The sequence below is a fragment of the Blennius ocellaris genome (genome assembly GCF_963422515.1).
Source record: "Blennius ocellaris genome assembly, chromosome: 12".
NCBI lineage: Eukaryota > Metazoa > Chordata > Actinopteri > Blenniiformes > Blenniidae > Blennius > Blennius ocellaris.
Window position 1 is genome coordinate 9861502 of NC_137661.1, and position 13519 is coordinate 9875020.

Sequence of the window (13519 nt, forward strand, 5' to 3'; positions counted from 1 at the left end):
GTTTCCTAATAAAAAGAAAAACATTCTGAAAAAGAAAAAGATCCATTTGTTTCTGAAAAACAAAAACAAAAACAGACCACACCAGACAGTACAGCTTCATATGCTGGGCAGGATGCTCTCCACACAGTTGTAGGTCCAGTCCTGCTTTTCACAAATAGGCAATACATGTTGACACACCTGTTGAGAAATGACACATAAATTTGTTTTAGCATTCAAGACATCATGTAATTATCATAATTAAAACACGTTCACACAGTGTGTGTGTAAAAAAATTCTACGAGCGAAGAAACACCGAATTCATTCAAGTGTTTTTTTTTGTTTTTTTCCCCACAATAAGGAAATTATTACAAGGAAGACTTCATACCATCTTAGTCCTCGCTGGCACTTCGACAGCAAACACAGTCATGCCTCGGCTGCTGCAGCAGTTCCTGCTCTGCTCATTGTTTACATGGACGGTAACTTTCTGGTTGCTCTGTAAAACAACAAGCTCCGGTTGACTTTTGGCTCCTGCAATCAGTGTGTATGCAGACATTGCAACAGCTAAACAAACTGGTGGATAGAGGAGCAGATAAGGCCCTTGAGGTTGACAGAGTGGTTCCCTGTGTCGGGGACAACACCCCATTGGCTGGGTCGCCAGAGGGCAAATTTATGTCGCATTTCATTTCAATCAAATCATATCAAGACATTATTTAGAATGAAATCCCTGGCAACTGTTTGTTTGTGTTTATTGTGAACGTTCCGGGTTTTTGTACATCACGTGTGACTAATAATTTGAACAGTATGTCTTTAGTTTATTTTATTTTAGAGGTGGCTGCTGGTTTTGATTTACTCCTCAAAAACAAACATCTAAACCCAAAATACACAAACCCAATAGTGTAATAGGAATTAATAACAAACACATTGTCATATTACGCAGGTACATTGCTGCTCTTGTTCAATTGTACTTTTGCCTCCACATGTGATTCTTTAAGTGCAGCCCTTGTGGCGAGCAGAATGGATACTGCTGCTGCATATCAATTAGAGACGGACTGAATGGGTTCTGCCTCCAGAGTATTGAAACAGCTCTTAGAAAGGTTTCTACTGAAACACCGCTTATTGGCAGTACAGCTCAGCGAATGCAGCTCAGAACAATAATTCAATAAGTATTTCCTTGTGTCACATTTCTCACATATAATCACTCACACAGAATGTTTTTTTTTTATATTTTTCTACCTTGTTGGCTATGAGTGAAGAGATCCTGTGCTCCCCCTTGAAGGTGTAGATGAAAACATTGTCATTGCCTCTCAGTGCTTTGGCACCCGTCCTGCTTGTGATGGACTTCTGGATGGCCTGGTTCAAAAGCTTTTGCCCCGAGTCAAGACTGAGAGGCTGGATCGACAACTGAGCGCTCTCACAGTGCACATCAATCTGGAATGGACAAGCCTGGTAGAATGGGAACAGTGTTTACTCAGCGAGTTGGTGGGATTTCACTCTCGTGTATAGCAACTGTATATTCGAGTCACAACAAGATTGAGATTTGAGTTATTTCATGTGGGGTTTTTTTTTTTAGGAAAATGTGCTGAATGTCACCTCCACGAGCTCCAGCATACGGTTGTAGCCCATGGCTTCCAGGGTGACCCACAGGTCTGCTGGGTCTCCATCTTTCTCCGTCGCCTCCATCAGGTTCAGCTCCATGAACCCCTGTTTGGTCAGCTGATTCTTCCGCATATCAAAGTTTTCTGTCCACGTGGAAAGAATGACTAACTGTGGATTTCCCCTCTCCAATGCATTATGCCGCCACGTTAACTCCGTCCTTACCTTTGCAGATGGCCCAGGCATCTTTGTCACAGCGTTCTCCACTGCTTCTAAGCTCAAAGAAATTGTACTCCTCCAAGCTGAGTAAGCCATTACAATCCAAGTCTATCACTTCAAAGATGTCAGAGAGCACCTCCCTGTGGCAGAAATATCATTGCTGTCATTAACAATTAAAGACTGGAAGGGCAGTACATTTTAAAAACAAGGTTCCATCGTTGATCTTTGGTAAATGTTGGTTACGTAAAGACTAAACTTTTTGACACAGTGTGGGTACTATAGTGACAGCAGGTTAAAACAAGCTCACCTGAGCTCCCTGGTGAGGTCGATTTCTCCACTATCACTCCTATGGACCAAATCCACAGGTTTATTGGACGGGCTCTTTTTGTTCTTTTTCTTCAACCTGCAGCCGCTGGTGAAGGGAAGCAGGTTGTACGTCCCAGCATGCAGTTCTCCTTTCCAAACGTACTTCTGTCGGTGTAAACATGTAACACTGCGTTAAAACCTGGAATGGCTCGATAGTGTATTCCTGTTGTCCTTGAAATTTATTTTGTGGATTTAAAGAGTGAAAGTTTTGATGTACAGCTTCATTCATAATGTTGCCAATTAGTATGAACTTAAAGGTTTTCTTGTAAATGAAATACAGCAATATTCTCATATTTATAGTCAGAAAGAGCTAAAACAAAGGATTTCAGTCCAAGCTAAGAGTCTCAACATAACATCACGTTCAAAGGCTCAATACATGAGTGCAACAAACGTAATACTCAACTGAAGTGTCATTAGTAATTATATTGAAAAGAAACATTGCAATATGGGATGTACGCCGGTTAACACAAGCAAACATACGTCTTTGTCATTTGACTCGGTGAAACACACTAAAGTGGAGTCGTCTTTGGTTGCACCAGCCGTCATTACGAAGAGAGCCGTGTCCACCGACATCCACGGGGAGGGTTTGTCTAAAAGAAAAAAAGCAATGTTAGAGGAACACATTCATCCATTTACACTTCAATTACTTCTTTGAAAACACATACCCAATCACACAACCATAATTCACATTGTAAACAATTATAATTCAAACTTGGTTTTGGGAAGAATCAGAAATGTTACAAGTTTGTAATGATTAATAACATCGGCATGAAAATCTTTGTCGTCGTCCTTTCAGGGGGAAAAAAATGTCAAGAAGGATCTAAAATAGTCCAGCAAGAAATTCGAGCGTGACTCGTTCCCTATATTCCTCGAAATACTACAACAAAGTAATTTCTGCAATCTGTGCATTTCCAATTACAATAAATGGTCCAGTACAAACCGGGTCTGTAGCTGAGGCTGAGTGGCTGGATAGTTAAGTAGACGGTGCTTTTCTGAGGGAGATGGAGTTGATACTGCAGAGAACTGATGCTCCCGTCATCCTCGAAGAAGAAGCATCCCTTCATAGAACCGTGATGCCACTCCTGGAAACAACAGAAAAGATTCCAACTCTGTTAAATTCAGACAAACAGAAGTCTGGTGCCAATAAACCATGAAAATATCAACTTGATAAAGGAGAACTCAGGTGTGTCCTCTAAGACCTTTACAATACTGTTCATATGTGTGAAGTCAAACAAGGGCCCGACACCATGGGAATGAATAGTTTTGCTGTTTGACAACAAAATGCATTTATTCGTTCAACAGAAACCAAAACTACTTTGTAATTCCTATTCAAAGTGGGACTGATCATGTGACAGAAAAAATTGATGTTGGTATTTTGAATAACATTGAGGGAGCACGGTTGATTAAAAGAAGAAAAAAACAACACTATTAAATTAATTACTCCAATCTCCAGAGGATATATTCATTGCCGAGTCTCACTCTGTGGGAACAGGGTGAAAACACATGTTATACACATTCTTCTCCAGAGGAGGGCAGGAGTGTCTCACTGTGTTGCTAATTCAAGCTGAATGAAACTCTCCCACCTGGATTCAGATATGGCAAATCCATTTAGCTTTGATAAATACAACCCTTTCATTCTTGGGCGAGCGATCGTTCAAAAACTACATTGGCCTTATCTATAAACCCCGATATGTCTCTCATTTTGAAATCTTGCTGTTCGCTGTATGGCAGCACGACTGAAATCAGGTAATATTTTGAACTTGAAACAAGAATATCGACATAAGGAGGTTTTCATTCCACTCATTGGAGACACATTAAATGAAAACACAGTTGCTGTGGACACACAGTAAGAGAACACTGAGGGCCAAACAAGTCTGAAATAGGCTATGTATCATTTCGGCGGACAAATAACTCACTGGGTAAAACAAAGAAAAGGCGAAGCGTGTCACTCCTTTAGCGAAAAGCCATTTTCTCAAAGTATTTATCTCTGGCTGTGAGAGACATAAAAAATCAAACCATAACACTTCACTGGTTTGTCCAGACAATATTAAATGAGGAAAAATGCCACGGGCATTCATCCACTGCTTAAAGACATCAGAATTAATGCCTCCATGGAGAGAGGGTCAGCCTGCAGACTAATAGAGGTGCTGTCACCTGCTCCGGCCACAGGTCTGATTTACTGGTACACCGAGGCTTGTAGGACAAAGAGCACACACGCAGGCACGCCAACACACACACACACACACACACACGCACACACACACACACACACATAATGTAACCCTTCACTTTGTTACGTTTGTAACTTGTACATTCAGACTAATCTGGATGAGAATTAGAAACAATCTTCACACAGGTATATTCTAACCATGCAGACCAATTGTTCACATGTCTCACACACACACACACACACACACACACACACACACACACACACACACACACACACACACACACACACACACACACACACACACACACACACACACACACACACACACACACACACACACACACACACACACACACACACACACACACACCACCTCGTAATTACCAGCCTGTGGCGATATAGGAGCCATTAAAGCGAGCAGAAGTTCCCTCGGAGGTAATCTCCGCGCACACTTCCTTTCACCCCAACGATATCAGGCCATTTCCAATCTCAAACTCAGTGCCTGGACCTTTGAGATTGCAAGGGGGACTGTTATTTTTATTTATTTATTTATGAACTTTTTTCATTTTTTTTTTGTCCTGCTGTAAAGTAAACCAGCTGAGGTTAAGCCAGAAAGAGTGAAAACAAAGAGTGTGGGATCAATAAAGTGAATTCAATACAGTGACCATCTGACCACCCTGGCTTGAATTCTCCTTTCAAAACAAGTGTGTGACGGCGACACCAGGTGAACTCTGTGGCTGCTTTGGCCTTTAGATAACGGGATCCTCACTGGAGTCCACATACTCTCATTTCCAGGTGGGTGAGTGACTTAGTGTTGTGAGAGTTCATCTTTAGGATTCATTTAATCACTCACCCTGCAACTTAGATTTTAAAAAAAGCATGTACTGTAACTCAAGTGACATAAATGTCTTCATTATATTCAAATTTCCTTTGATCAAAAATGAGGCAAAACATACACAAACTGACGTTTTTGTTCTGATGACTATTGGTAGGGTGGTTTTCAAAACAGTATCTTTATTCATCACTATAGAATTTCCATATCCACAAATGCAATTGTGAGTTCTTATCATTTTTGACTGTAGACATTCAATGATTCAGTCAGTTGGTAGCACTTAAATTGCCATGAATTAAATTGCTGTGACCTGGCGTTACAAGAAAACCACTGACAAAGACCAGGAGATCTATTGATTTCAACATATACATTTGTGAGAGAAAAAAAGACAATAAAATACTTGGTAGTCAAGCTCAAGGAAGAGTTACCTGCAAACGGAGAGGCTCTGGGATTTGAGCGGCCTTCGTGCTGCTGGACGTCAACGTGACGGAGTTTGAGAGAGACGACCGTCTGCTGCGAGCAGATGAGGGACGGGAAGACGATCGGCTCTCTAAGAGACAAACACACCAGTCAGAAACATAACAACAAAGAGTTTATGCTCTGACAGTTTTTTTTTTAAAGAAGCTTGATTTACTGACTGACCGGTGAAGAACAGCCCCTCCCTCCCAATAAACTGTAAACACGCTGTAAAAAGAGAAATGAGGTGCACAACATAATTGACACTTGTAATCCGTCTTCGTGCGAGTTGAAGTTGAGACGGCACACTTTGCATGTGGACTCTGGACGCGTGATCTCGAGTTCAAGCTTTCTTCCATTAATTATGGAAGCTTTTTAAATCACAAATGGCAAAACAGCACCCTTTCAAATCCATTATCTTGCACAACTTTTCCCTCAAACACTAATTGAAGCTGGAAAATATCAATTCACTAATGAGGGCTCTGATTGTTTCGAAGCCTGGGAAATCAAGATGCAGAGCAATGTGATAGGCTTATAAGCAATTTACCACAGCATAGATATAAATAGGCCCACTGTCATGGTATTTGTCATGGCTCTGTTTTGTATTGATGGCAGTATTTTAATCTCGGGGAGGCAAATTGTAGCTTGAATGTGAATGTGGACAAAGATGTATTGATGTGTGGCTTGAAAGAGCTGTAATATGAGTTTGTATTTAATGATATTGTTGCGGCACTAGTGGTTTCTTGGTGTTGGAAATTATCAGGGAAAAAAAACAAAGCAACACAAACATCGGATATATATAATTACACACATCAATTGTTGGCGAAAGTTTGACGCAAGTATCCAAGTGTGATGCGGCTCGAATTTATATCCCGCAAGTACTGCTTCATACTGACAAATGTAAGAGCAAATGAGCAGTCAAAACTGTTTTTGAGCTCCAAGAATAACCCATTCAACATGTGCGGCCACGTAGCGTCTCGTGTCGGAGCCTTGTTAAAATGTAACAGGTATAAATCAATACGTGGGAGAGGCACAATAATGTGATAATCCCGACTACTATCTGGGAGCTCATTTGTTTTTGCAGCGGTGGTCGACTGGTCCTCCTCTCTAATCCCTCATCATCTCCCCTGTGAAAAGTGGTGGAGTTCTCCAAATCAATAACATGAACATGGACTGACCACTTAAATCAACCCCATCTATCTTCTCGCTGTGGGCCCATCCCAACCGCGCTCATTCAGGATCTCCATTCTTCTTGGCCTTTCTACAACATTAAGGTTTTTGGGTTTTTTTTAAGTGGAAAAAGTTCTGCATCCACTACAAAAAAGACAAATGGCCAGAGAGGTAAATATGCTCCATGCCCGGTCCACAAAACATGGTCTATGCATGTCGCAGCTTCAACAGAAATCCGAGGAAACGCCATTTTGTTTTCATACTAGACACAGGTTTTGTCAATCTCCTAATGGCAGACATGATTACTCAGATCAACACACTTTAAAGGCTCCTCCCTACAATCAAGGTGCCTTAATTGTGCGGCTATTATGATGTATGGACTGTCTTAATGAGGTGATTTGTCATAGGGGGAGTGAAAAAAAAAAAAATCGATCAATAACACAGCTATTATTTATTCATCAAAACTACTCTGTGAGGCGCATTGGAGCCGCAAACCCCGTGTATGGGTATGCATCCAAATCTGGGAGTATGAAGTATACATGTTGTGTCGCCATCAGAGGCTGAAACTCTGGAACCTCATTCATTCATTTCTTTTTTTTTTTTCTTTTTTTTTTTAAATGGGAAATGGATTTCACTTATATAGCACTTGTCTCCTGCTCCAGCAGCCCCCAAAGTGTTTTACACTGTTTAATCACATTCACACACACACACACACACACACACACACACACACACACACACACACACACACACACACACACACACACACACACACACACACACACACACACACACACACACACACACACACACACACACACACACACACACAGGATGCTCAGTTCACCCACTGGGATGGACCATGCAACCATCATACTGAGAGACTGAGTACCATTAAAAGAAATGCAAAGAAAAAGAAATATATATATATATTATATATATAAAGAAATATGAAGAAAATATCTGAACTGGACAGTTAAAGACAACTCTACGAAGCTCCATGTTGCACCTTTCCTGAACGTTGCGTCCGACTCCGGATGCTGAGTTGCCGTCACTTGTACTGCTGGTGCAGATGCCGACGACACGGAGCTCTTTGGAGGGCTGTACGACTGACTGCCAAAGTTCTGTCTCTTTTGCTTGGCATCAGCCTCAAGCTTCTCCAGGGCAGCCATTTGACACTGCTCCGCCGTCGACACAAACAATCTGCAGAACTGACAGCAACAGGAAGGCAGGAATGTAAGACAACGATTCACGCACAAAGAAAACAAACAAACATAAAAAAAAAAAAACAACCCTATCGTAAATGTTCAAATTCTGATTGCATATGCATACACAGAAGATGAAAACAGTATTGGAAGAAACCAGGAAAATTATTTTTTTGATATCCTGTGCTGTTCATTTATGTTCCGAACAATTTCTACAGAAAAAACATTTTAGATTAAACTGTGCTGCATTTGAAATAGTTCAGATCAAAGTCAAACTCAGTCGCAAGACCTGAATTGCAACAAGTTGTGTTTTGTTTTCATGGCTGCTATAAGCTGGCTATGGTTTTTTATTATAACGTGATTCTCAAAGTGGGGCCTTTTTAATGCTTGGGAAAGTAGACTGCAGTGCAACACTGACCCTCTTTGCTGATCAGCTGATATGTAATAAGTAACTTATACACAACAAAGGATGAAGGAATTAAATTCAACATATGAGATCAAATGAATATGCACCAAACCGGTGAGAGAATTTGTCCAAATTAATTTCAATGAATCAAACTTACCTCTGCATAGTCCAGCTTGCCATCTTTGTTAATGTCAGCTAATGAGAAAATGGCGTTCACCTCCTCGTTGGTCATTTTCTCTCCTCTCTAAAATATTGAACATTTTCTCCAGTTAAAAAAAAATGTTCTTCTTTGTTTGAGCATGAGCCATTTCACATTTTTAATGACTGGATCTTTAAGCAATCTACATTAGTAAAACTATAAATTAGTGAGAATCTTTTTTTTTTCTTTTTCATAGAGCACTGCAAAAATGGCATTGAATAATGAAATTTAACACAGCTAAAAACAAACAAACAAACAAACAAACATTGCCCACAAAGTTCATAAGTCAATTGGATACAAAATGCAGCTGGTCAACTCACAGTGGTCAGGGCCAGTTCCAGTTCATTGTGTGAGATGTAGCCGTCACCATTGATATCCATCTTTTTAAAAGCTCTCATCAACTCGGGTTCCTCCGTTTTCTTCTCACATTTGAGAATCTCACAGAAATCATCAAAGTTCAGCTTCGATGTCCGAGTTGTCCAGTACTTATTGAGGGTAGCATGGGAAGGGTTTCTACCAGCCTGTTGGAGAACTGGGCGAGATTTAAAAAAATAAAATAAAAAGGGAATTCTATTAAGTATATAGATAATGTAGCAACATCAACAAAAGTAATAAAAGTGAAAACTGGGCCTGGTTGAAGCCAATCGTAATGTGTGTATCTCGCTTTGCTAAACAGTAGGCCCATGAACTTAAAAAAAAAAAAAAGCACTTCATAAAATGTTTTAAATACACCTAAAACCAAGGCAACATAGTACTAGGCAGCTGTTGCATCATGCCGGATTCCTCAAAGGACAAGATGGTTTCAATAAATTGTGAAAAGGGGTTCTGACTTGGGCTCTTCTTTCTTATTTAATTTACCATAATTTCCAGTTTCGTCGATGCACATATGATCAAGAATAAACAGCAAAGTGTATGTGTGGTTTTGTCTGTTTCTCTGTGTTTATCCTGCAATAGCCTCGTGATTCGTCCACAGGACACCCTGCTTTCACTCATAGTCACCTGGGGATCCGTCTGAACTCGATGAAGCAGTACTGAAGCTGAATGGATGGAGGGAGATTTGTTTTTCTCCATCTCTTTTTTTATAATTCCTTTCTTTTTAAACAAGTTGAAAACAAAATAAACCCCCACTAAAATTAGGCCAAAGCCCTCTTCTGCTTCTATTTGAGTTTTCTTTCGATGCAAGTTTTTAATCCTCCATCCTCCGTTTTGATTGAAATTGTGATAAATAATTGTATTACATGCAAATTATAGAATAAATCATTTTGAGCAGATGAGTTCAACTACTTATATTAACTGCAAATTAAAAGCACGACGTTGAGGGATAAATCCCTCCACCCCACGTGTGAGTTATACACTTAAATAACAAGTTCCTATTGAAACCACAGCGTCCTCCCAGTTCCCCCACAGTGTGTTAGAAGGTGGGTGTACAAGCTTACCACGACACAGCTGCTGTTTGGAGGAGATGTTGGTCAAACTGGACCTGAACACAGAGACGTATGCGGCTCTGCACAGCGTGTAGAAAGCCTCCTCCTCGTCAGAAGAGCGGGGTGACTCCTGGAAAGACATCGATCCCCTGCAAGCAGCGGGGAAACAAAAGAGCTGATCACCACGAGCTTCAAGGCAACAACGGGAGAAACAAACGTGGTCGTGCCAAATTGACAGCTATGAAACTGGGCGGAAATAATCGATTAGTTTCACTCGAATGTCGGAACACCCGTTTAAAAACGTGCTAAATGCATTTTCGTGGGTTCGATACGCGTTAGAAGTGACGTCCGCTGACATTTGTTACACACCGTTGCAAGCGCTTGGACCCTGTTGCTAGGTAAACAAAAAAAATTTAATAAAACTCTCGGGTGCACACAAAATAGAGACCGGTGGAAACAAATGTGAATGGTTCCTAGTCAATCACGTTCTTACTGTAAGCAACAACAGGCGACTAAATAATTAAAGCTAATAACATACATTTAAAAAAAAAAGTCACAGGTCTTTGAATTTACAAGTGTTTTTTTAATTTTATTTCCGGTGCCAGAATTTTTATATAGCAAGTTAAGTTTCACCGTCGTTTTTTTTTTTTTTTTTTTTTTTTTATTAATTTGATTAAATTACTTTTGTACACTAGGAAGATGTAGAGGTCTACAGTTGCGCAAGAGAAACTCGTAGTGAAATAAAACAGGAATAGGTGTGAAGGGAAATAATAATAAAGATGAGAGGGGGCAAAAGATAACATAAAATAAAATAGAGAAATAAATAAAAGACTTCTGTCCTTGGATGAATGTCAAAGAAGCCAGGGGTTCTCCATGAATTTTAATTCTTCTACCATGTTGAGTTTCCGAGAAGTTCGTTTCTTCATGTGTTTCAGTGATGAGAAGAATACATTTGTGCAGCTCATATTTTCGTCCAAGGCCACAGGGAGATAGTTTTAATTATATTAATAAATTTCATTTTGGCATTTATTTAATGCCAAATGTCTAATATGATAAATAAAGATTTGTTATGAAAGATGTAATTATGTTCTGCTTTTCATCCAATAGACAGACAGATAGATAGATAGATAGATAGATAGATAGATAGATAGACAGATAGACAGATAGATAGATAGATAGATAGATAGATAGATAGATAGATAGATAGATAGATAGATAGATAGATAGATTGTGCAAATTTAATTGAGAAATGCCATGGACAAAGCTAAATAGTGGTTTAGTAAAGATACAGACGACACTGTTGGGAGTCCAGGGATTTAGACAAGGCTGGAGTGTTGCAGTTAATGCTGTTGGCATGATACATTTCCTGTGTAGTCCTTGTGACAGCAAAGAGAGAAACCCAACATTTTCCCCTTGAGCAAATACTTGGTGACTGTGAGGACAAAAAACAAACAAACATATTTTAATGAGGTGAAAACTTGCAGTTGCCTTCCCAAAATAACTTTATTGAAAAACCTGCATATTTTTACTGAAATGACACTTGACAGGCAAAAGTGAAGACACTGCATTTGGATTCTCTTACTTGGAAATTTGAGCACCTAAATTAAATTTTTTGCATTTCCCATATTTTATGGAATTATTATTACCAATCTGTTATATTGTAGGTCACACTTTACATTGCCCACTCCTAACTATCAACACATAAAGAGCTGTAATCCATATAAAGCACAGAGTTACAGAGAACTGTCTTTTATGAGTTGCTATATTTCAATTGCCACACTTTCCTGATGGTCATAATGACATATCAGAATTTAATGACAGGAGACACGGAATGACGGAGATCCATCACTGGCCAAATTATCAGTGATTTACATAGCACTAAAAATAGTTGTATAAGAGTCACTTAACACAAGAACCATTTCCTTTGCCAAGGCAGACATTTGGTATCTCACCCATCCATCAAGACAAGCATTAGTTTTTAATTTTATAGTGCTGTAAGTAGTGTGTTCCATGAGCTCCGTTTACAGTACATTCATAATGCTCACTTGATCATGTCATACCAGGGTAGTTTGGGGCAGTCGGATTCCTTAAATTATGGGTCACACTTAGATGTAACATTTATGAATGAAAAGTTCATTTTTAAACTAATAAAGTATAAAAGGTAAATAAACCACAAGCAAAATGAAAATGGATAAAATTAAGGTATTTGTACTTTCAGATAATGAATCTTTGAGCTCTATGTTTAATAGTCTCACTAAACAAGCACACATTTTAAATTGTTCTGTTTATTTCTCAAAGTTTGTTTTTTTTATGTCTCTAGCATTGGATTTTACCTTCTCTGGTGAATTGCATACATTTATTTTGGTTTACAGCATTTTCTTTCGGCTTATTCTCATTTAATCAGTTACCTATTCCTCACCCATCAGTCACTGATCAATACACTGTACAATGAGGAGTTAGTGTGACATTTCTTCATCCTGATTATCAACTCTTTGGTCACTCTTGTTACTTTTCTCCACACAGGACTATGTAAGATCTAAACCGGAGTGATCAGTGGATGCATTCATCAGAGCCAGGAAAGGGCTGGAGGAAATAATCGTGAGAAAGTCTTTTTCTTTGGTCTTAAATCTTTAGAATAGGCGGAAACGTCTCCGTCTCCACCAGATCTTAAGATTGAGAGATGAAGGTTTTATTACATACTGAATACTCACTTCTTTTCCTTTCAGAAATAGCTGCTTGCAGGATTTTGTGGTTTTGCCTTTGTTCATTCATTTCCAGTGTGACCTCCCTCATACATTTTCTATTTGTGCTGTTTAAATGTATTTTAATTAGTCAGCAGAGGGCAGCAGTGAACAAGGACGTTTCTCCTCTGGATCTGAACCCCCTTCTGGAAGTTGAGTTGAAGAGAAGCAGAGAACTGAGGCACTTTCCACTGCTGGGTATGTTTGCATCACGGTACCAGATCAAACCTGGGGTTGGGTGAGAGCTATTACTGGCATGTTTTAGTGACATGGCAGTGGCATTCATGACAACTGGGTCAAGATTCACCGCCTGGAGGCCATTTAGGAAACGCTTTTGGTCAGGACTGTACATTGGTTTAACCTAGAAATCTTAGACATTTTAAAAAGACATAAAACACGGTAATTTCATCAGGTAATACAATGACTGAACTTTTTTTATTATTATTATTATTATTGTTGTTGTTCTGATTATTATTATTATTATTGGACTTTTATGACTATGATCTCACAAAATGTCTTGTGTTTACTGGAGCTCATTTGAAAATTACAAGATCGTGTGAAAAGAAAAAAAACCTAAAAAGATAAACACAGACTCACCACCTGTTTTTGTTTGAATGGCTGATTTGGGAGTTTGCGGGTTTGGAAACCTGACAAGAACCTTCAATGCCTTTGCTATTAACTACTCAGTGATTTGTATTCTTACCTCATAGTGAGAATATCACAGTTTGAATTTGGGTTTGCACATTCTTCCTGTGC

General features: G+C 39.4%; 1 protein-coding gene across 1 annotated transcript; it reads right to left on the reverse strand.

Moving 5' to 3' along the window:
* Nucleotides 1-96: 96 nt before the first annotated feature.
* On the reverse strand, nucleotides 97-10164 carry efcab7 (EF-hand calcium binding domain 7; the record flags this gene model as incomplete). Its single annotated transcript, XM_080505904.1, has 13 exons — nucleotides 97-177; nucleotides 365-472; nucleotides 1213-1422; nucleotides 1570-1718; nucleotides 1798-1931; nucleotides 2099-2262; nucleotides 2638-2747; nucleotides 3098-3239; nucleotides 5591-5712; nucleotides 7798-7999; nucleotides 8557-8643; nucleotides 8919-9130; nucleotides 10035-10164. 13 exons carry the CDS (start codon nucleotides 10162-10164, stop codon nucleotides 97-99), a joined length of 1851 nt encoding a protein of 616 aa, XP_080362030.1.
* Nucleotides 10165-13519: the final 3355 nt, after the last annotated feature.